At 41.5% G+C, this 22,400-nt stretch overlaps 1 protein-coding gene across 1 annotated transcript; it reads left to right on the top strand.

Annotated features, from left to right (window-relative positions):
* The first annotated feature begins 7,227 nt into the window (after positions 1–7,227).
* LOC146614921 (uncharacterized) lies at positions 7,228–8,682 on the top strand. The gene is made up of 5 exons (XM_085376608.1): positions 7,228–7,420; positions 7,977–8,038; positions 8,115–8,177; positions 8,262–8,321; positions 8,404–8,682. Exons 1-5 carry the CDS (start codon positions 7,228–7,230, stop codon positions 8,629–8,631), a joined length of 606 nt encoding a protein of 201 aa, XP_085232734.1. The 3' UTR covers positions 8,632–8,682.
* The last annotated feature ends 13,718 nt before the right edge of the window (positions 8,683–22,400 follow it).

Here is a 22,400-nt window from a genome sequence, read left to right as displayed (position 1 = left end):
TCTTCTTTTTTTATATCCCCTGCAACCTTCCTCTCTAATCACAGCCTGGCAGACTGCTCTGTGTGTGTGTGTGTGTGTGTGTGTGTGTGTGTGTGTGTGTGTGTGTGTGTGTGTGTGTGTGTGTGTGTGAGTGAGAGAGAGAGAGAGAGAGGAAGTGTGAAACATTTGGGGGGGGGGGGGGGAGTTTAAAAAAATAAATTTAGTGAGAATGAGGAGTAAGAGAGAGAGATTTTAGTCGCCTCAAGACAGAAAAACAGCTGCTGCAGATGAAAAACTAAAAACACACGCACACTAATGGCTGGACGAGGACAGTTGGCATGTGTGTATGTTTGAGCACAGATGTTCCTAATTTGTTCTAATTATCATTTCTTCAATCTGTTTGTTCTCTGAGACGTGGAAAGAACTCGCTCTACCTCAGATGGCTGAGGAGTGGTGCTTTAGGAACAACACAACAGTAGTTTTGACCATTTTACCGCTGGGTGTACTTGTTTGAACTTATACCCCATTTTCTATCATTTTGCCACTTGGCCAAACGCTGGCCTTGTTGACAGCAAATCATATAACTGATAGTAGATAGTGAAGATAACACTTTAATGTTTAGCTGGTTAAATGTTTATTGATCATTCGTAAAGACTTCTTTGGTTCCCAACAAATGGGTCCCATGAATGGCATCCTTATCTTCTGCATCAGTATTGCCCCAGAATTTCATCAATTCTATCTATCTATCTGATTAAACTATATACCTGGTGTATGTAGAAACATTGAAACAGAAACATTGTGGGGGTGTATACAAGGGCAGTAATATAATGTAATAAACAAATAAGGGTGGAGGGGCTGCCAGTGGAACAGAGTCAGTGTTTTCTTTACAGTGAAAATGGACAATGACACAAAGCATACTTCAAAAGCAAGCCAAGAGTTTCTCAAGGTTAAGAAATTTCCAAGTCAGTCACCTAATCTCAACCCAGCAGAGTAACTTTTCAGTTATTAAATGTAAAACTAAAGGCAGAGAAATCCAAAACCTGAACGTGGCTGAAGGAAAGGCCTGGCAGAGCAACTCAAGGGAGGAAAAACATCATTTTATTCCAATCCATGTGAAGGATGTTAATGCAAGTTTTAAAAGAGTTATTATATTCCATTATGCTACTTTAGCTAACTAATTTTGAGACTCTAACATGATCAATTGTGTATGAAAGTGGGTGGAAATCACTTATCATCTTGATTGTTTGATTTAAAATCCACTGTGGTGGTGTTCGAGGCAAAACTACAATAAATGTGTCTTTGTCCACAAATAATTATGGTTGTATGTACTGTCGTGGCAGACAATCTACCCCTAAACAAACAAACAAACAAACAAAATTTATATACTATGTATGTATATATATATATATATATATATATATATATATATATATATATATATATATATATAAAAACACCCAGCACGCCCCTGCGGGCGGTTTATCCTTCAAGCTCGGGTCCTCTACCAGAGGCCTGGGAGCTTGAGGGTCCTGCGCAGTATCTTAGCTGTTCCCAGGACTGCGCTCTTCTGGACAGAGATCTCCGATGTTGTTCCTGGGATCTGCTGGAGCCACTCGCCTAGCTTGGGAGTCACCGCACCTAGTGCTCCGATTACCACGGGGACCACCGTTACCTTCACCCTCCACATCCTCTCGAGCTCTTCTCTGAGCCCTTGGTATTTCTCCAGCTTCTCGTGTTCCTTCTTCCTGATATTGCTGTCATTCGGAACCGCTACATCGATCACTACGGCCATCTTCTTCTGTTTGTCTACCACCACTATGTCCGGTTGGTTAGCCACCACCATTTTGTCCGTCTGTATCTGGAAGTCCCACAGGATCTTAGCTCGGTCATTCTCCACCACCCTTGGGGGCATCTCCCATTTTGACCTCGGGACTTCCAGGTTATACTCGGCACAGATGTTCCTGTACACTATGCCGGCCACTTGGTTATGGCGTTCCATGTATGCCTTGCCTGCTAGCATCTTGCACCCTGCTGTTATGTGCTGGATTGTCTCTGGGGCATCTTTACACAGCCTGCACCTGGGGTCTTTTTTATATATATATATATATATATATATATATATATATATATATATATATATTTTTTTTTTTTTTTTTTTTTTTTTAAATATATATATTAAATATATATAAAATTGTAGGTTGTGTATCCTTCAGGTGTTAATGGGGTTATTGAAAATGTGTATATGTGCGTATGTGTGTATATACGTAGGTATGGATAGATAGAAACATATGTGTATATATTTAAAAAAAAAAAAAAAAAAAAAAAAAAAAAAAATTACACATAACATATAATGTAATTACAAGGAGGTATTTCTGTAGTCTATTGATACTAGATAGTGGAAAAGGGGTGGGATTAAATAAGCTTATGCTTCTTCCTGCTCCTTTTTGAACATGGACGTTATTTGGAGTTGTGGTTGCTCGTTTTTCTTTTGTTTGCTTTGTTCATTTGTCTCTTTTAATTCTATTTTTTTTTTATACTTTTTCAACATGTTCAAAATAAAGATTCAATCAATCAATCAAAAAAACAAAACACAGGTCTTGCCAATACAATATGAATTTAAAATCTCATAGCAAGCTGAAATTTTGAGCTCTCTCACCACCTGCATAATTTGGTACACATTTTATTAGGATGCCTGGGTCGTTGACCCAGGGTTTTGAGTTTATGTATTATTTATCATTTCTATTCTTTGGTTTCTTTGTTAGAGTTCTGTCTTATGGTTTATGTCTCTGTGTAATTCTTAGTTGCTATATCCCCGTGTCCAGTCAGTGTCTGCCCTGGTCCCATGTCTCTGTTTCCTCTGTTGTAGTGCCTGCATGTGAGTCTGTGTCTTTAGTTCAGTCCGTGTTATGTTTCCTGTTTTATTTTGAAGGTCCATGTCTGATGTTAATGTATCTGGTTTTGCTTCCCCTTGTCTCGTTAGGCCTGATTTGCCCCAGCTGTGTTTCCCTCCTGTTACCTATTCCCTGATTGCTCCCTCTGTGTATTTAAGCCCTCTGTTTCTCTGTGTTGTGATCTACCCTTATCTTGCTGTGCGTTCTGGCAGTCTTCTGGTGTAAGTTTATTTTGATATATCCAGTTATCTTACATTTGAGTTCAAGTTTTGCCTCCGAGTGTCTGCATCTTGGGTCCTATTCCTGCCTGCACACAACCGGTCATAACACGTTTCTATTGTGTTCTCTGGGAGTATTTTTAACTTTCATTTAAAAGCTGTCCAAAACTTTGATATTGAAACATGAAAAAAATGAAGTTAAAACATTTAAAGAACCAAGAAGTTAAACATTAAACAGAGAAAACCACCGTTCACAGCAAGTATTCAATCACGAGGCGGCGTCTGCCCCTGGGCCTAATGTGATTGGCTGACAGCTCATTATACACATGACTGAGGCTCAGACAGTGGAACTGATTGGTTTGCTAGGGGAAGATGAAACATTGACTGGTTCAAATTAAGGGTGAAATACAAATGAGTGTAAGAATGTAGTTTGGTTTAAGGTGGAATATGCAAATGACAATGATTCAGACAATTTCTGAATGGAGATTTTAAACAAGAACAATCATTATGGAATAAAATGTTAGGATTGGTTATTTTCTGTCTTTTTGTTTTTTTTTTTCTGTCCTTGGGTTCTGACTTAACCCATGTGTGTAGCTTGTATTACTCAACTTGTGGGGGCATGCTAGCACCAGTGTTCAAATTATAATGTGAATTTTATTTAACTCAAATAGCTGACATTTCCATCATTGACCTAGACTGGTTAAGCAATTTTAACAAACCAAAAACTTTTGTATTTCTTGCCAACTAAATGAACAAAAAAAAAGCTGTAGTAAAAAGAAAAAGAACCTCTTTTTTTGTGACTCCTCCTTCTTACTGTGACAAACTAATTCAAATAAACTGACAGAGTTTAAAGGTCAAAAACCTGCTGGTTTCAAGATGAGTGCAGAGGTATGAATAAAAGCATTTGTAAAGTCCTTGGACGAAACTGGAGAACCATCTTAGCAGCCAGGGCTGGACTGGGACAAAAAATCAGCCCGCGCATTTTGACTAGAAACCGGCCCACCAGGTATTATAGGAAAAACCATAAAGCCTTTGAATGAAAACAAACGTCATTGTGACAGTGATGTACACTGTCTTGTTGGTACATATGTATCAATCTAATAAATTTAAACCTACACCATCCTCCCTATTCTGGTATTCTAAACAGCACTTAGCCGAAACCCAAAGACTGCTTGGTTGAGTTACTTACAGTTACTTACTGAACTATCTACAACACATGGTGGAAACCTGAAATTAAGACAGAGAAGACTAGAGGTGAGACATGACCATTACTGAATATTAAAAATAATAAATGACAGATTTAGTGATATTTTCATAAACTATTCATTTACCACATCAATAAACAGCATGGCAGGGCAAAATATTTTTCCTAACATGACAACCTTTAAAAAGTGAAAGGAGACAGAAAGACAGGTGAGAAAGAATAAAACTTAACTGACTTTTTGATGGCATTTTACACAAAGTACTAGTACAGTATCTAGAAAATGTGGGATGTGGGAAAATACTGGCATCATGTACAGTACTTCTGAAGAAATTATGTTGGGACCCTGAAAAAAACTTACTATGTACAATAATGGATTTCTATAAATTTGACATCAGATGAAAACTTTGGTTGTAAGATTCGGATAATTATTTGTTAAAAGCTAGAAATTTTAAATGAGAATAAGAAAGAAAAGTATTTCTTTGTGCCCCCCTCTCCCTGTTAATGCTCTACCTGCCCCATGGCAAAACTTTGCTAGACCCGCCCCTGTACAGTTACCAGCTGCCAGCTACATAAAAAAGGATCCTGGTGTAAGTTGTCTCACAGAAACAGTTTATAGCTTTCCTTCAACCCATTCACGTCACCTAAACGGTAAACCTGTTTCTCCATCACCTGTTCAGCTCTGATGATTCAGTAAGGACATCTCCTGGTTTCATCTTCATGTTTCCCTCTCACCAGATAACCAAACCGACATAATGACCAGCAGCTTTTATGGCCATGGCTCCAACAAACATCAGCTGATACTAGAAAGTAATATTAAATAAATTCTAACAACAGCTTATCAAGTTTAAAGGCGCTTCTGCTATTTAACGCGACCTCCTCCTGGCACAAAGTGGGAGATAAACAAGCAAGAGAGACAGGACTTGCGGCAGAAATGCCGATCAGCTGATCTTAATCAGTTTCATGATTGAAGTAGCAGCAGGAGAGGGAGGGGGAGAGAATGAGAGAAGAAGAGGCAGCTGACAGCGTAAAGACGGAGAATAACTCCAGCTTTTTGTCTTTTTTTTATTGTAGCTGAAGTACGGGACAATTTGCGTTTACTTTCAGCTCAATACGAAACGTGTAATATTAACTCTGAATACCAGAGGATTCCGTTTTTTACAGGACGGTAGGCAACTCTACTAACTAACCATATGAATAAAATAATATTCACCAGTAACATCATAGCACCCACCCAACTGTATAGAAACTCCGTCATGCTAGCTAGAACGCAGTACGAGTTATTGTAACTGACTGTAAAAAGTCAGCACAATGAAAATAAACTGCACCTAAACTTGGTTTATATCTGACCCAGATAGACTGCAGGGCCCTATTTCAGGAAGCCAGTTTAGAAAACTCAGAGTGAAAAACGATACTCAGGGTTGAGTAACCCCGAACTGTCCAACTCGGAATATTCGGTTTCAGAAAGGCTGATAACAATTAGTTCAATCAACGCGGAGTTGCTTTAACCCCAAATTAAGCGCGCGCACGAGGATACATAAAGCCCTGATTAGTGGAGCACAGATTAAGCGAGTCACCATGGAGACGGAGGGAAAGAAGGAACACCACAAACGAGTACAGGAGACGTTTCAGTGCAACTGTAACATTCCTGACTGCCCGACAGACGGTAGCCTTGGAAACGTGCTCAGCGTCACCAATATTATACAGAAAGCTCCCGTTTGCAAAAAACCGAAGTGCAATAAAAAATATGTACAGAACTGAGAGGATGTCCACGATGTGTCACATGAGCAATATTAGGCCTGAGGATGTTATTCAAATAAATTGTAGATTGTGCTGAAAAATGGTAACGTTCACACAGGAAATCATCAGGAAATGATAAAATGTCCAAATGCGCTCTAATCACTCTCTCCCGGCAGAGAGCTCTGCGGAGAATTTGGGCTTCAACATCTACTGGCTCTTCAAGGAAGGGGCACGCCATGTCTGACACTTCCTACAGTCAGGTTTCCGACAAAGAGGCGGAGAACGTCAGGGTTAGTTGAAGTAAACCTGCTAGGGGGCAGGTTAGCTTCACGGAGTGTGTCGTCATAGTAACTCACTCAGAATTAATCTAAACTCGCTTTGTGAAACCGAAAACCCAGAGTTTTCGTTAACTCAGGGTATACTTACTCAGAGTTTGCACTAAACCGGCTTCCTGAAACAGGGCCCTGGGCCCTATTTCAGGGAGCCGGTTTAGAAAACTCAGAGTGAAAAACGACACTCACAGTTGAGTAACCCCGAACTGTCCAACTCGGAATATTCCGTTTCAGAAAGGCTGATAACAATTAGTTCAATCAACGCGGAGTTGCTACAACCCCAAGTTAAGCACGCGCACGAGGATACATAAAGCCCCGATCAGTGGAGCACAGATTAAGCGAGTCACCATGGAGACGGAGGGAAAGAAGGCGCGGTCGACGTATTTCACAGCGCTCGAGGCGGAAATTCTGATGGCAGCATATGCCGATAACATGCACATCATGCAGAAAAAAAGTAACACAGCCGCAGCTGCAAAGGAAAGGGAGCATGCATGGCAAAACATAGCCGACAGAGTCAATGCGTGAGTGTTAATTTAAACATTGATCTGGGGATTTCCACCCATATAACACGTTATTTTATCATATGTCATTCTATTTATTATGTTATACATTTTATTTTGTGATGTGATGTGAGCGCAGGTGCAACCCAACAGGCCCCAAACGTTCCTGGCAGCAAGTAAAAATGAAGTATAAAAACATAGTCCAAACAGGTAAGGTGTAATTGTATTATGAGCCATAGTGCTTGGTCTGTGTGTCCTATGTAAATCAATTGCAGTTAGAGGCTACAGTAATATACCACCTGTAAGCACATATTGAAATTATCTGAGCACATCACAAGTACACATTTGCCTACTCTGTATGCCCAAATGTGTGCCGTCACAGCCAACAGAAAAAAAGCGGAGGCCCGAAAAACAGGTGGGGGTCCTCCACCACCACCACTCACAGAGGCTGAGCAGTTGGCCCTCAGCCAAAACAGTGGGCGCCCTGTGGCTGAAGGCATCTCTGCGGGGACATCCTCTGTGGCAACAACCCCACAAGACACAAGTGCCTACATAAGGGGTAAATCCAAAACAATACATGGCGTGCATACATCCATTCTGCACAGTCACCTTGACCAAAATGAACTATGTCGTAGTGAAGTTACTGTCCTACTGACAGAGAATGACAGTCATCAAACAGTTAGGTGAATAAACAACACTGAGACACTTGGAAACTGTTAACGTGCTGCACGGGTGAGGGCCCAGGGAGAGACTCACACACACCGAGCTGCAGTGGTACGTCTTTATTATGAGCATAGCAGTGTCCTTTAATTTTGCATACATGCGTGTGTGTGTGTTAACCTCCCACAGGGTGAGCTCCCTGTTCCCAGAGACAGAGCGAGTAGTACATTCCGTACCTTTCCCAATAAGTGTAACATATGAACATATACCTCAATGCAACATAAAGCTCATAAAAGCGTTTCCACCCTGACACCTACTGATTTTGCCTTCCCTCAGTGTCGGTTGTCTCTGAGAGCATACTGACAATGAGGTGTATGGTGATTGGTATGTCTGGTAATTGCCATTTGCGCCCACATAAGTCATGAGTGACCTGTATGAACCCCATATTCTTCCAGTTGACGGTGATGGTGTACTGCATCTGGTGCAGCCCCCTGTTGAGCCAGACCGACATGCAGTTGTGAGTACTCGTAATACTCCACATACTACATGTGTCAACAGTAGAACAGCAATGTTGTTAAATGTCTCCACCACAGGCACATGATGACGAAACAGTGACAGCTGCTACAGAGGAGGCCGCAACAGAGCCACACTATGAGGTATACAGTGTACAGTGGAAAATATAACAACTGACGACAATGTGGTACTATGATGACACCATGGACTTACTATGTCCCCGGCAGAGTGATGCTGGAAATGAAGAGGAAGAGGGTCCAGCCACTCCTACAACGAACCTTTCCACAGTGGGTTGTTCAGCACTGATTTACAACCAACCTAAGTAGGCATGTACTATGGATGCCAATGCTATGTCCCTTGTTGCAATAGCTCCCTGTGAAGCAGCTGTATAAGACATATCTGGCCAGGAAGATAAGAAAGTGCGACATGGAAATGGTGCACCTCCAGCTGCAGATCCAAAAGTCGAAGCTGGAGATTGTACTGCTGGAACAACAGTTAAGGGTGGGTGGAGTGATCATAGATGGACGAATCATGTCAGTGTTTGTACAACATACTAATATACGCATTTATTCTTTGTGTACAGGACATACAGGGTGACCAATAAAGGCAGTTGACCACAGTATCTGTGTATTTGTCTTGTAACATGTTGGGTTGACGGGTCACAGGAAATGGTTGTGGCATATGGTGTCTCTGACTGCTCTTCCATCCTGTACGTTCGTGGGTGGGTCAGGATGTTCATCGTGTGGATCACTGCTGTTGTCTGGTTCAGCTGGACACTGTTCACCTCTAATCGTGGCAATGTTGTGTAGGATCACACATGCCACAATGATGTCACATGCCCTTTCTGGGGTGACCCTGAGTCCACGAAGGCACTGGAACCGGGCCTTGAGCATTCCGATGGTCATTTCAACTCTGGCCCGTGTCCTGCAATGGGCCAGATTATAACGCTGCTGTGGGCCTGGTTCAGGGTCAGGGTAAGGGGTGAGCAAATAGGGTAGACATGGGTACCCCCTATCACCAAGCAGGTGGCCAGTGAACTCTCCTAGGACAGAAGAATACATGTCAGTGCAAACGTCCCTGTGGCAATTGGTCTCTGTATATTTCACAGTTACTTCGACCCACCATGTCCAAATTTGGTGCTCAGTGTACATTCCCGGAAGATTCGTGAGTCATGTACAGAGCCTGGCCACTTGGCTTCCACATTTGTGATGATGTTGGCAGCATCACATATGATCTACCCAGTGCAGAGAACACATATTAGCATCCATTACCATGATGCCATCACTTGTTGGTGTGAAATGCTACAGGGAATTATGTACCTGTACATTGATGCTGTGGAAAGACTTCCTGTTCACATAGTCTCCTTCATTTGCTGAGGGTGCAATGATTGGGATGTGGGTGCCATCTATACAGCCAATCACGCCTGGGAACCCTGGAAATTTATGTACCATTTGAGTGGTAGTTCACGTATCACCACATCATGCATTGAGTTTTGTTCATCCTGATACCTGCAATTTTGTGGAATCCCTCTTTGATGAATCTTGTGGGTCTGTGACCGGGGAACACCACAAACGAGTGCAGGAGACGTTTCAGTGCTACTGTAACATTCCTGACTGCCCGACAGACGGTAGCCTTGGAAACGTGCTCAGCGTCACCGATATTGTACAGAAAGCTCCCGTTTGCAAAGAAACGGAGTGCGGTACAAAGAATATGTAATGGACTGAGCGCATGTCCGCGATGTGTCACATGCGCAATATATGGCCTGAGGATGTTATCCAAATAACTTATTGATTGTGCTGAGAAACGGTAACGTTCGCACAGGAAATCATCAGGTAATGATAAAATGTCCATACGCGCTCTGATCACTCTCTCCCGGCGGAGTGCTCTGCGGAGAATTTGGGCTTCAAGATCTACTGGCTCTTCAAGGAAGGGACACGCCATGTCTGACACTTCCTGCTGTCAGGTTTCCGACAAAGAGGCGGGGTCAGTCAGGGTTAGTTGTAGTAAACCTGCTAGGGGGCAGGTTAGCTTCACGGCGTGTGTCGTCATAGTGACTCACTCAGGCTTCAGCTTAACTCGCTTTGTGAAACCGAAAACCCAGAGTTTTCGTTAACTCAGGGTATACTTACTCAGTTTTTCCACTAAACCGGCTTCCTGAAACAGGGCCCAGGGCCCAATTTGAATTTGAATTTAACCCTGACGTTCTCCGCCTCTTTGTCGGAAACCTGACTGTAGGAAGTGTCAGACATGGCGTGCCCCTTCCTTGAAGAGCCAGTAGATGTTGAAGCCCAAATTCTCCGCAGAGCTCTCCGCCGGGAGAGAGTGATTAGAGCGCGTTTGGACATTTTATCATTTCCTGATGATTTTCTGTGTGAACGTTACCGTTTTCCAGCACAATCTATAATTCATTTGAATAACATCCTCAGGCCTAATATTGCTCATGTGACACATCGCGGACATCCTCTCAGTTCTCTACATATTATTTGTATTGCACTTCGTTTTTTTGCAAACGGGAGCTTTCTGTATAATATTGGTGACGCTGAGCACGTTTCCAAGGCTACCGTCTGTCGGGCAGTCAGGAATGTTACAGTTGCACTGAAACGTCTCCTGTACTCGTTTGTGGTGTTCCCCCGTTATAGACCCACAAGATTTATCAAAGAGGGATTTCACAAAATTGCAGGTATCAGGATGAACAAAACTTAATTCATGATGTGGTGATACTTGAACTACTACTTAAATTTTACATTTATTTTCACGGTTCCCAGGCGTGATTGGCTGTATAGATGGCACTCACATTCCAATCATTGCTCCTTCAGTAAATGAAGGAGACTATGTGAACAGGAAGTCTTTCCACAGCATTAATGTACAGATACATAGTTCCCTGTAGCATTTCAAACTAACAAATTACTTCATTATAGTAATGGATGCTAATTTGTGTTCTCTGCACTGTGAAGATCATATGTGATGCTGCCAACATTATCACAAATGTGGAAGCCAAGTGGCCAGGATCTGTGAGTGGTGGTGGTGGAGGACCCCCACCTGTTTTTCGGTTCTCCGCTTTTTTTTTAGTGGCCATAACGGGTCACATTTGAGCATACAGAGTAAGCAAATATTTACTTGTAATGTGCTCAGATAATTTCAATAAGTGCTTACAGAATTAATGTAGCCTCTAACTGCAATTGATTTACATCGGACAAACAGACCAAGCACTATGGCTCATGATACAATTACACCTTACCTGTTTGGACTATATTTTTATATTTCATTTTTACTTGCTGCCAGGAACGTTTGGGGCCTGTTGGGTTGCACCTGCGCTCACATCACGTCATAAAATAACATGTTAAATGGGTGGAAATCCCTAGATCAATGTTTAAATTAACACTCACGCATTGACTCTGTCGGCTATGTTTTGCCATGCATGCTCCCTTTGTTTTGCATCTGAGGCTGTGTTACTTTTTTTCTGCAACATTTGCATGTTATCGGCATATGCTGCCATCAGAATTTCGGCCTCAAGCGCTGTAAAATACATTGACCGCGCCTTCTTTCCCTCCGTCTCCATGGTGACTCGCTTGATCTGTGCTCCACTAATCAGGGCTTTATGTATCCTCGTGCGCGTGCTTAACTTGGGGTTAAAGCAACTCCGCATTGATTGAACTACTTGTTATCAGCCTTTCTGAAACCGAATATTCCGAGTTGGACAGTTTGGGGTTACTCAACCCTGAGTATCGTTTTTCACTCTGAGTTTTCTAAACCGGCTTCCTGAAATAGGGCCCAGGTCATAACTTCTTACCTGAAGCTCATTTCACCTGACAGTCGGACTGGCGGCAGCCTTGGGTCTCTCCACCTCCGCCTCCCCTTTCCCCCATCCACCTGCTGGCCTCCACCACTTGCTAATTTTACTGAATCTGTGAAAGCTCCACCGTAGCCACTACCAAACAATTGAGTTATTTTTACACGTCTGCCAGCATCTGTCCAATCCGCCACCTTTCACTGTTTACACAGTTACGGAAAAAAAAAAAACAACAACAACAAAACATCGGCCCATTTAAAAAGAAAAATTACCAGGCAAATGCCCGGTGGGCCGATGGCCAGTCCAGCTATGTTAGTAGCACTCCATCAATCAGCCCTTTATTGAAGAGCAGCTGCGCAGAAGCCACTAAAAGGTAAATAGTGCTTGTCAAACTAAAGACTCTCTGTGCCTCAGTGATTGTTGTGTTAAACAAACTTCAACTGCTCAATCACACGGTAGCATTTCAATGCTTTTAGACATGTAGATATGTTTAAGAAAACCTGCTGAAGTTCAAAGTGTACACATCAGAAGGGAGGTGAAAGGTGATTTACATGAAAATTGTATGAATGTCTAAGTATTTTAGAAATGTTGATCTGCTGGGATTTCCCCCCGAAGCCATCTCTAGGTTTTACAGAACAGAATGATCGGAAAAAGAGAAAATATCTACTGAGAGAGAGTTATCGGGGAAAATTCTAGTTGATGTCAGAGGAGACTAGCCAGACTGCTTTGAGGTGATGGGGAGGATACAGTTACTCAAATAACCACTTGTTACAACCAAGATGTGCAGAATAGCATCTCTGAACAACAGACAGATGCACTTTTCACATGAGATTTTCTTTAATGGAAAAATAAATTTAAATGCAGCGTCCCTCTCCAATCAAACTGCACTTGTCCACCAATTATCTTCAGCAACTCGTTCAGATAACAGCTGCTCCATATTCACAAGAATGCACAAAGAAGAGCAGAGGAAGACGAGAAAGGCTTTGAATGTTAAATGCTTTAATGGTCACAGACACCAGACAACCTGCAGCCACAGATGGGAACAGAAACCTCGTGTTCACACCTGCTCATCCCACAATACAAAGGAACAACAAATCGGTGATTTAACTGTTATTCATGGATAATGAAACACTGTCCCGGCCTCCTACACAAATCTAAACATCAGACAAAGTGGGGCAAAGGAGTGCGTGGGAGGAGTGACACATCCAAGCTTGCTTTTTACCTTTTTTTTTTTTTTTTTACACAGAATGACTAGTCATTAATAAGGAAAACAAAGACCACATCAGTCATTTTAACAGTCCTAACACTTAATGAGTAAATTCTGTCAATTTACCATTACATTTCTTCGAAATAAAAGGGATAAATCATTTGCAGAATATTTAGATTTATTAACATGAAACTTTTAGCATTATTATAATCTGGTTGATTAAATACTTTTCCTGAGGCTTGACATTTTAGTTACATTTTCAGACAAAATGGTGAAACCACATGGGAGCACAGACCTGTGCATCAGCTTTCAAGAAATTTAGTTTAAGGGGTTCATTATTATGACTGTAGTGTGCTGAAAATTTCACTCAATATTAAAATGGATTGGAGTTCTTTAGTGAACGAATGGAAAGAAATCCCATGGCTGCTTTCTTTCCAGATATTATTAAGATGAAAACATTGATACAGCTCTAATATCTCAAGATAAAGGCAATAGCTTTTATCTACTGAGGGGTAAAAATAAAACTTATTAAAGAAAAAGGGAGAAGCTGCCTTCAGTCTATTCAGTCACTTGAGCCGGCGAGAGCAGCGGACTCCGGGCTTCATAGTTTTCAGATCCCCGCTCTTTCGCTACTCAGGTTAAACATGATATATTAGTCACTCAGATAACATAAAAATGTAATTGTTTGGCTTTTTTCTTTGTTTTATTTGTTCCGGAGTAAATCGGTTTGGCTGAGATCAAAGTTATTAGATTAAATAAAACTTTATCAATCCATCGGGTGGGTTCCTCCGGGATTTTCACACAGCTGAATAAACGTTAAAGAGAAAACTGATTAAACAGAAGTGTCAGACGGTCGAGAATTTACGCCAGTGTCCAGTTATATTTTAGATAGCAAGGAGCAGACGGCCAAGTTTATTAAACTCCACCGACACAGCGGTGACGCAAATCTGAAGGCTAGACCGTCCCATTTCACAGCCTTGCACTTTCGGCCTTCTCGGTCTTTGAAGGACCCGGCCCACGTAGACCACGAGGGCCAGGTCCTCCGAAGGATGCAGCCGACGTTTTGGGACACAGCTTGGGTCTGCTCTCTGGGAACTCTGGTTTCCTCCTACAATCCAAAGATTTGCATGGGGGGTTATGTTAATTAGTTATTCTATACTGACTGCAGGTGCGACTGGTTATCTGTATCTCTGTGTTAGCCCTGTCGTGATCTGTCCAGGGTGTGCCTGCCTCCTGCCCTGTGATAGCCTCCAGCCCACCTAGATGGATGGATGGATAGAAGGTTACAAATGATCTTCTTATGGCCTCTGACAGTGGACTCATCTCTGTGCTTGTCCTGCTAGACCTCAGTGCAGCATTCGATACTGTTGACCATAATATCCTATTAGAGCGATTAGAACATGCTGTAGGTATTACAGGTACTGCACTGCAGTGGTTTGTATCATATCTATCTAATAGACTCCAATTTGTTCATGTAAATGGAGAGTCCTCTTCACACACTGAGGTTAATTATGGAGTTCCACAGGGTTCAGTGCTAGGACCAATTCTGTTTACATTATACATGCTTCCCTTAGGCAGTATCATTAGAAGACATAGCATACATTTTCACTGCTATGCTGATGACACCCAGCTCTATCTGTCCATGAAGCCAGATAACACACACCAATTAGTTAAACTGCAGGAATGTCTTAAAGACATAAAGACCTGGATGGCCGCTAACTTTCTGCTTCTTAACCCTTTACAGCCGGTCGGAGCGGGCACGCTCTGTTTTGCGTAACTATTTTTAAATCCCGGTAGCTCTGCAACCACGTAAGCTAGCGCAATAATTTTTTTTGCATATGAAACCGGAGGAGTTGTACTTACATCTGATGCCATCAGCTTGTCCTCAGTCACGGTTTCCTTCCACATAAAGCTTTGCAAAAACTGCATAAAAAGCGCTTGCAGGAACAAAAACATAATATTCCAGAAACACGCTGTGCCGATCCAATCAGCTGTTCATAACACTTCCTATGTTGGAATAGACGTCAGCGCGAACTTTTGCATTTCCGCCATTACCTGCCCGAAACCGGAAGTGACGTCATTTTCGCGGAAATGTAGTCTTTTTTATGATCAGGGCCTCAGTGCATATACTGGTCTTTTTAAAAGTTATCTTTGACTTTATGACTTTCTGTGTTGTTTCTGGGATGCTTAGGACTCATATTGCACTGCTGGAAATAGTTTATTTTGATGCACATGCTGCTTTTTTGCAAATTTGCAGTATAATATTTATTTTCGTTTTTCCTGCAGTGTATAAAAATTGGTGTATTTCAAAAATAAAACTATGAAGACACTCAAAATAAATTTCCTGTGGTGGGAAACTATTTTGTGCAACTTTTTTGTATTTACAGTTTTGAGGGATAAGCCTCTTAAATTTCTCTAACTACAAATATATGTTAAAAAAGCAAAAACGATTTTCAATTTTTTTGTAGTTTGACCTTTTTTGCAATTTATGTAATTACTATGCACTTAATGCATACATATTATTAAAATCTGGGCTATAATGGTTGTATTGATGTATAGCAACTTGAAATGCTCCCAAAAATGGCTCCACAGCAGGTAAAAATATAATATAAGCTCTGGCGGACTTGGTTCTATGGTAGGTCTTAAAGGGTTAATTCAGATAAAACTGAGGTTATTGTACTCGGCCCTGAAAATCTTAGAAATATGGTATCCAAGCAGATTCTTACTCTGTATGGCATTACCTTGGCCTCCAGTAACGCTGTGAGGAACCTTGGAGTCATTTTTGACCAGGATATGTCCTTCAATGCACATATTAAACAAATATGTAAGACTGCGTTCTTCCATATGCGCAACATCTCTAAAATTAGAAATATCCTTTCTCAGAGTGACGCTGAAAAACTAGTTCATGCATTTATTACTTCCAGGCTGGACTACTGTAATTCATTATTATCAGGATGTCCAAAAAACTCACTGAAAAGCCTTCAGCTAATCCAAAATGCTGCAGCAAGAGTACTGACAGGGACTAGAAAGAGAGAGCATATGATAGGTTTGTAGCTTGTACCTATCCGCTGGAACGTTGAAGACAATATAATTACACTGCAAAGCAAGACACAAGTAGGCAAAGTTCTTCATGTTACTCGTGCACGGGAGAAAACCGGACAGACACCGCTCTCTCGTCTGACCCCAGTTGCTCTCGTCCGTTCTCCCGTACCACTGTTCTTTTATTGAGGTTACATGAATATGCATAGGTTCATTAACATATGACGTCTACATACACACAAAGAGTACCTTGCCTGTGTATGTGGGTGTGTGTGTGTGTGTGGGTGTGGGTGTGTGTGCGTGTTACTGCTGATCAAAGGGTTACATCCTTGGTCAGGAAGAGAGTAACCCTAGATGGTTCACCCTAGATAACACGATGAGGAAGTCCAACAGTTCATTTATAAACAAAGAGCACTTAGACTAAAACAGACATACGTGTGTTTGCTATACCATAAATCAATAAGAAAAGATAAACCCTCTCCTAGGGGGTATGTGATTTATAGCAGGACACTCGTGTAGAGGAATGTACACAGAGTTAATACAGACCTCTTTTAGGATGAGACATCCTTTCAATCTACCAATGATTATATACTTCTAAGCATATATAAGTAAATGTTTCTAAGCATAAATGACAATCAACAATACAAAATCTAACAGCATATTTCTCCTGTTTTGGCTTCCCTTCATTGGCTTCCTGTTAAATCCAGAATTGAATTCAAAATCCTGCTCCTCACATACAAGGTCTTAAATAATCAGGCCCCATCTTATCTTAATGACCTTGTAGTACCATATCACCCTATTAGAGCACTTCGCTCTCGCTCTGCAGGCCTACTTGTTGTTCCCAGAGTATTTAAAAGTAGAATGGGAGGGAGAGCCTTCAGTTTTCAGGCCCCTCTTCTGTGGAACCAGCTTCCAGTTTGGATTCAGGAGACAGACACTATCTCTACTTATAAGATTAGGCTTAAAACTTTCCTTTTTGCTAAAGCATATAGTTAGGGCTGGACCAGGTGACCCTGAATCCTCCCTTAGTTATGCTGAAATAGACGTAGGCTGCCGGGGGATTCCCATGATGCATTGAGTTTTTCCTTTCCAGTCACCTTTCTCACTCACTATGTATTAACAGACCTCTCTGCATTGAATCATATCTGTTATTAACCTCTGTCTCTCTTCCTCAGCATGTCTTTTATCCTGTCTTCCTTCTCTCACCCCAACCGGTCGCAGCAGATGGCCGCCCCTCCCTGAGCCTGGTTCTGCCGGAGATTTCTTCCTGTTAAAAGGGAGTTTTTCCTTCCCACTGTTGCCAAAGTGCTTGCTCATATAGGGTCATATGATTGTTGGGTTTTTCTCTGTATCTATGAAGCGCCTTGAGGCGACTTATGTTGTGATTTGGCGCTATATAAATAAAATTGAATTGAATTGAATAGAACACCAAGATGGCAACAGTGAACTTTATCACTGTCTAAAACAGTACCACAAACTACTGGGTGATCTCACCAGAGGTGCATATGTCTGCATTAGACGTATGAAAATCTGAGCTTTTTTTGTGTTGTATTCATTAGCGGAAACCAATGAACCAATTAGCTGTGATTGTCAAACTTAAATTGTGTCATGTTTCGGCTGTGTGGCAGGCAGGAGAAGGACCCAAACGCAAACTCACTGGAGACAGGATTTAACTCAAAAGGGCAGCTTTTATTGCTGAACACAAAAACTCTACAAAATCTAAACTGGGAAGGCTAACAAAACACACAGGGAGCTACAGGTAGAAACACACAGCATGAGGGAGACTACGACACTGACAAAGCGAAACACAGGGCTTAAATACACTGGGAAGTAATGAGGGGAATGAGACACAGAAGGAGGGCACAGCTGGGAGAAATCAGGACTGACGAGACAAGCAAAGCAGGATGCATTCACATAAGACACGGACCTTCAAAGTAAAACAGGAAGTATCACACAGAGACGTGAACTTGACACAGTGGAGACAGCAACTAAGAAACACAGAGACAAACCATAAGGCAGAGGACTAAGAACCAAAATACACAGGGAAATACTCAGCTTGGAACACAAGAGACTAGACTAGAGGGAGTAACAAAAGACCAACCATGAGAACATAATGCACAATGCAGAGTGACAGACAACAAGAAACTCAAACATGCAAAGACACACAATTACACAGAACAGAGGGGACACAGAGAGACATGAAGGGCAAGGGATCAAAACTAGAAGCCATAGAATAAATCACACACAAGTACAAAAATACAAAAATCACAAAGAACTAAAAACGCTGGGTCAGGAGACCCAGGATCGTGACAAATTGTTTGAGTTTCTTACTTTACTTGAGTTGAATGCACTATTTAGATTTCCCTAAGTAATCATTTTGAAATGTAACATACATATTCAACATATTATGGAACTTTCACTTCTGGGTTTTGCCAATAAAAAAAAGACTAAACAACACAGATGGATATTATCTCTTATACTGTTAGTTCATCCAGGTAAAGAACGTTTGTCCAGTAATTGTAGTGACTTTATCTTCTGGGGCTGACAGGCCAGGTGGTCTTTGTTCGATACCTGCTCTCTTCTTTTTGTCGGATGTCAAACCTTTTCTTTTTTTCTGTTTGAGAGCGACAGCCCATGTCACAGGGGACACAACAATCACTGCCTCAGTTATTGCAGCTGTTACATCCTGGGAGGCTGTGGGAGTGTGTGGGCGTGGTGTTGTCTTCTCCCTCTCCTCCTCCTTCATTCTGGCCCCTCCCCTTGTCTCTCTCTGCCCCTGCCCTCTCCTATAGGCCACACCTGCTGCTCATCTGCTCTCGTTACAACCAATTACCCTCAGGGGTGATATAAGCTGGAGAAGAGCAGTGTGGAGGAGGAGGGAGAGGTTTCTGGTGGATTTCCTCTGTGCTGGTCAGAGTGTGCTACTGGCTTAGGTGTGGAACAGCCTGCTGCGTATCACCAGCCTTCTGGTGTGTGGCTCTTTGTGAGTAGTGTTTAACTGAGCAGTGATTGCCCATGAGTGACGGCGGCCTTCATTAGTTTGTGTGGCCTGCCTGGATATTGTTTGTTAGCAGCGTTGCTGTCTCTTTCTGTTGAAACCTTATTGTTGCTTTCTTTGTTGAGTGGTCATTACCACTTTGGGTTGACCTCCCTGATTTCTTATTAAAGCAGCGGTGCTGTCTCCTTTTGTTGTTGCCATTTATATGATTATTGAGGTGTTTGCCTACAATAAAGATCTATTTTATGTTAAATACCTCTGCCTGGCGTTCTTTTCATTCCACCTGGATCTAACTGTTACTGTCCCCCACCCTCATCGCCTAGACTTTTATGTGGGGACGTAACACAGCACAACCACTGCTTTTGTCCCCTAGCCTCATTCCAGGGAAACACTTTGGAAAGTTGTGCTTTTTCAGGCTTCAGTCTCAGTAACTTTTGCTTCAATTTCCCGAGTTCCTAAAATTTCCTGCTTTGTTTATTTGCTACAACATTTACCTAAAGGCAAATAGGTCTTCTGTAGATAAATGTCAGTGGGACAGTGCGCTGATTCCAAATTTAGACTCATTCTGATTCACTGACCAGTACACAGTGGTAAGAATAAATTTGGGCAATAAGTATCAGTTTCATGGATCTGATGGTCTTACATCAATGTGAGTGAATCAAAAAAACTGTTTTAAACCCTGTACAAATCAGCTATGTGACCACAGGAATGCAGAGGAATGGTTTTTGGAAAACAGGAAAAGCACTGGTGAATGCTTCAAATGACCATCTTATGGGCTCTGCCAGTGGACTCAACTTCATGCTTGTCCTGATGGTCACACCTGATGACCTCAACATTTTCATACACAGACTAAAGTATATTGCTGATATTAAAGGAACTGCAAGGATTTTTTTGTCAACGGGACATTTTCTTCAACACACACACATCAAATTCAAGAACTCTTTTCTTCCATCTGTGCAATATTACTGACATTAGAAATATCCCATCCCAGAGCAATGGGGAAAAGCTAGTTCACATTATTTCTTTTTTGAGGTTGGACTATGGTAACTCATTATTATCAGTGTTCTAAAAGCTTAGAGGAAAAGCCTTTATTGGTTCAAAATACCCAACAGGAAAAAAAACAGCATCAGACATTGCAGTCCATGCACCCCCAAACAGCAAGTAAAAAGCTTTCTAGCAGCTGTAAGATGTCTGACTCCTCTTCACAGGAGCCAAAAAAGATGACAGAAAGAGGAGGCCAGTGTTGGTGGATGGGTCAATAAAATGTCAGACATTGACAATGGGAGTCAGATATTTCCCTAAGCGGGGCTAACTCTTATATGTCTAACAGTAACTTTTTTTTAAAAAAAAAGAGGAGACTGGAAAAATTCATGAAAATATTAATAGGTTAAACATCATAATGCTTTCCTGTTAGTTGTTTATGAAAAATCTTTGGTTCCATTAACGGTTTATTGTAAATGTGTTCAGTAAATGTCAGAACAATTTGGTCATTAAAATTTGTAATTTCTTCTGTTCAAGTGGTTGGTAACATTTCAAAATAAGTGGTGAGTCACCTGAGCAATGAAAATACAACTGATACTACCCATTATGTTTGCTTTTTGCTTTGTGTTGTGATGTGTGGGCTCAAAATTTAAAGTACCTGTCTACAATGAGTCACAATCAAACAATCAGTCAATCATTGAGGCTTCAGTACACATCTCATTTACAGAAGAAAATAAAAATCAGAGTGAAGGAGCTTTGGCAGAGGAAGTCTCAGTCTGACAAATGTTGTCTGTGTGTTGTTCCTGGACTTAAACACTCAGATACACACCGTCTGCAACAGAAGTCATTGCTCTTTACTTCTTCCTCTTCAGCCTTTTATACTGGTGAACTTTAAACCCTTCTCTTCCTACAATCCTCCTGTTCTTTTATATTTACTGTCATTCATTTGCAATACAGTGTTTCAATCTGTTTCCTTTCTTCTTGCACAGTGATCTGTTATCTTCTGTCATGTTTTCCGATGATAGTAACGATAAAAGTAGTAGTAACACTCACTATGGCCTTAGCCATAGACTGTCTAGAAACGACATCATCCAGTGGCTTTGATACATTTTGAAGTCTCATCGTAAGCGTTTTGGTTTTGATCTTGAAGGTGGAAGTTAGAGCAGAATCCTAAGATATCAGCTAAAGCTAGCAAGCTGCATTAGCAAGCTACATCCATTAACAGTGTATAAGCCTATAAATGATATTAATTGATATACTGTCACTAATTAAAACATACTACATAATTAACTAATAGTTCACTTACCAAGGCTGCCCAGTCTGGTTAGCAAGTGGTTTCTGAACATTTCGGAAACTTGCTAGCATCACATTAGTTGCAAAGAATGCTGCACCAATACCCTCCTTCCTTTGCTTTGGACATTATCAGATTATTGCTGTTGCTCATAATTTCCATGGAAGATACCAACTTTTCTGCAAACACTAAAAATGCTGAAGAGCAAAATGCAAACTGGAAATGGAGAATTTCGGCCTTTTGTAAATGTGTTGTTTGCACTGTAAGGCACAAAGTCCTCCCTTTTCGGTTTGCTTTGCTCTTGCAGAAGTTGGACTACATCTCAGAGAGCAAACAGCAAATGCAGCTTAGCAGCTTAATGCAAGCTGTAACTGACGCAAGCAATCTGTTAGCAAACAAAGCAAATACACAAAGGTTTTGGTGTAGCACTCTCTTTGCGGCTAATTTCCCCCATGTAGTTATAGCCGGCAACCTCCAGCAATCACTCATCAACCAATCGGGTAATACACATATCTCCCTAGTGACTGAAGGTTGCTGACCAGTTTCCAGGCCTTAGATTACTGCATTACTGTAAGTAACAGAAATATCTCCCTGCCAAGCACTGGGTATACACTGTGTGTACAATTGTTAGGCAAGTGGGTGTAATTTTTATGCACATTTTCCAACTTCAAGCTGTATAAACTTGAGTGCTTATTGGATTTAAGTATATCAGGTGATCTGTATGTGTGGCCTACGGAGATCAACACTCTATATAAAGGTGTGCATAATTATTAGGCAGCTTCTCTCCCCCAGGCAAAACGGGCAAAAAAGAGATTTAATAGACTCTGAAAAGTCAAAAATTGTAAAAAGTCTCCCAGAAGGATGCAGCACTCTTGAAATTGAGAAGATATTGGGGCGTGACCACAGAACCATCAAATGTTTTGTTGAAAATAGCCAACAGGGTCGCAAGAAACGTATTGAGAAAAAAGACACAAGTTAACTGCCAAATATTTGAGAAGAATCAAACGTGAAGCTACCAGGAACCCATTGTCCTCCAGTGCTGCCATATTCCTGAACTGCC

Source organism: Diplotaxodon limnothrissa, linkage group LG17 (assembly GCF_057381915.1).
Source record: "Diplotaxodon limnothrissa isolate DT_005_m linkage group LG17, D_limnothrissa_male_GT1.1, whole genome shotgun sequence".
Taxonomy (NCBI): Eukaryota; Metazoa; Chordata; class Actinopteri; order Cichliformes; family Cichlidae; genus Diplotaxodon; species Diplotaxodon limnothrissa.
Note: the sequence above shows the minus strand (reverse complement) of the source record. Positions and strands in the feature narration are given on the sequence as shown.

Bases quoted from the DNA above. Each gene is read 5' to 3' on its own strand.
- LOC146614921 (XM_085376608.1), top strand. From the start codon at position 7,228: ATGTGTGCCGTCACAGCCAACAGAAAAAAAGCGGAGGCCCGAAAAACA. The intron at 7,421-7,976 runs GTAAATCCAAAA...ATATTCTTCCAG, and splicing joins CACAAGTGCCTACATAAGGG to TTGACGGTGATGGTGTACTG. The intron at 8,322-8,403 runs GTGGGTTGTTCA...TTGTTGCAATAG, and splicing joins CTACAACGAACCTTTCCACA to CTCCCTGTGAAGCAGCTGTA.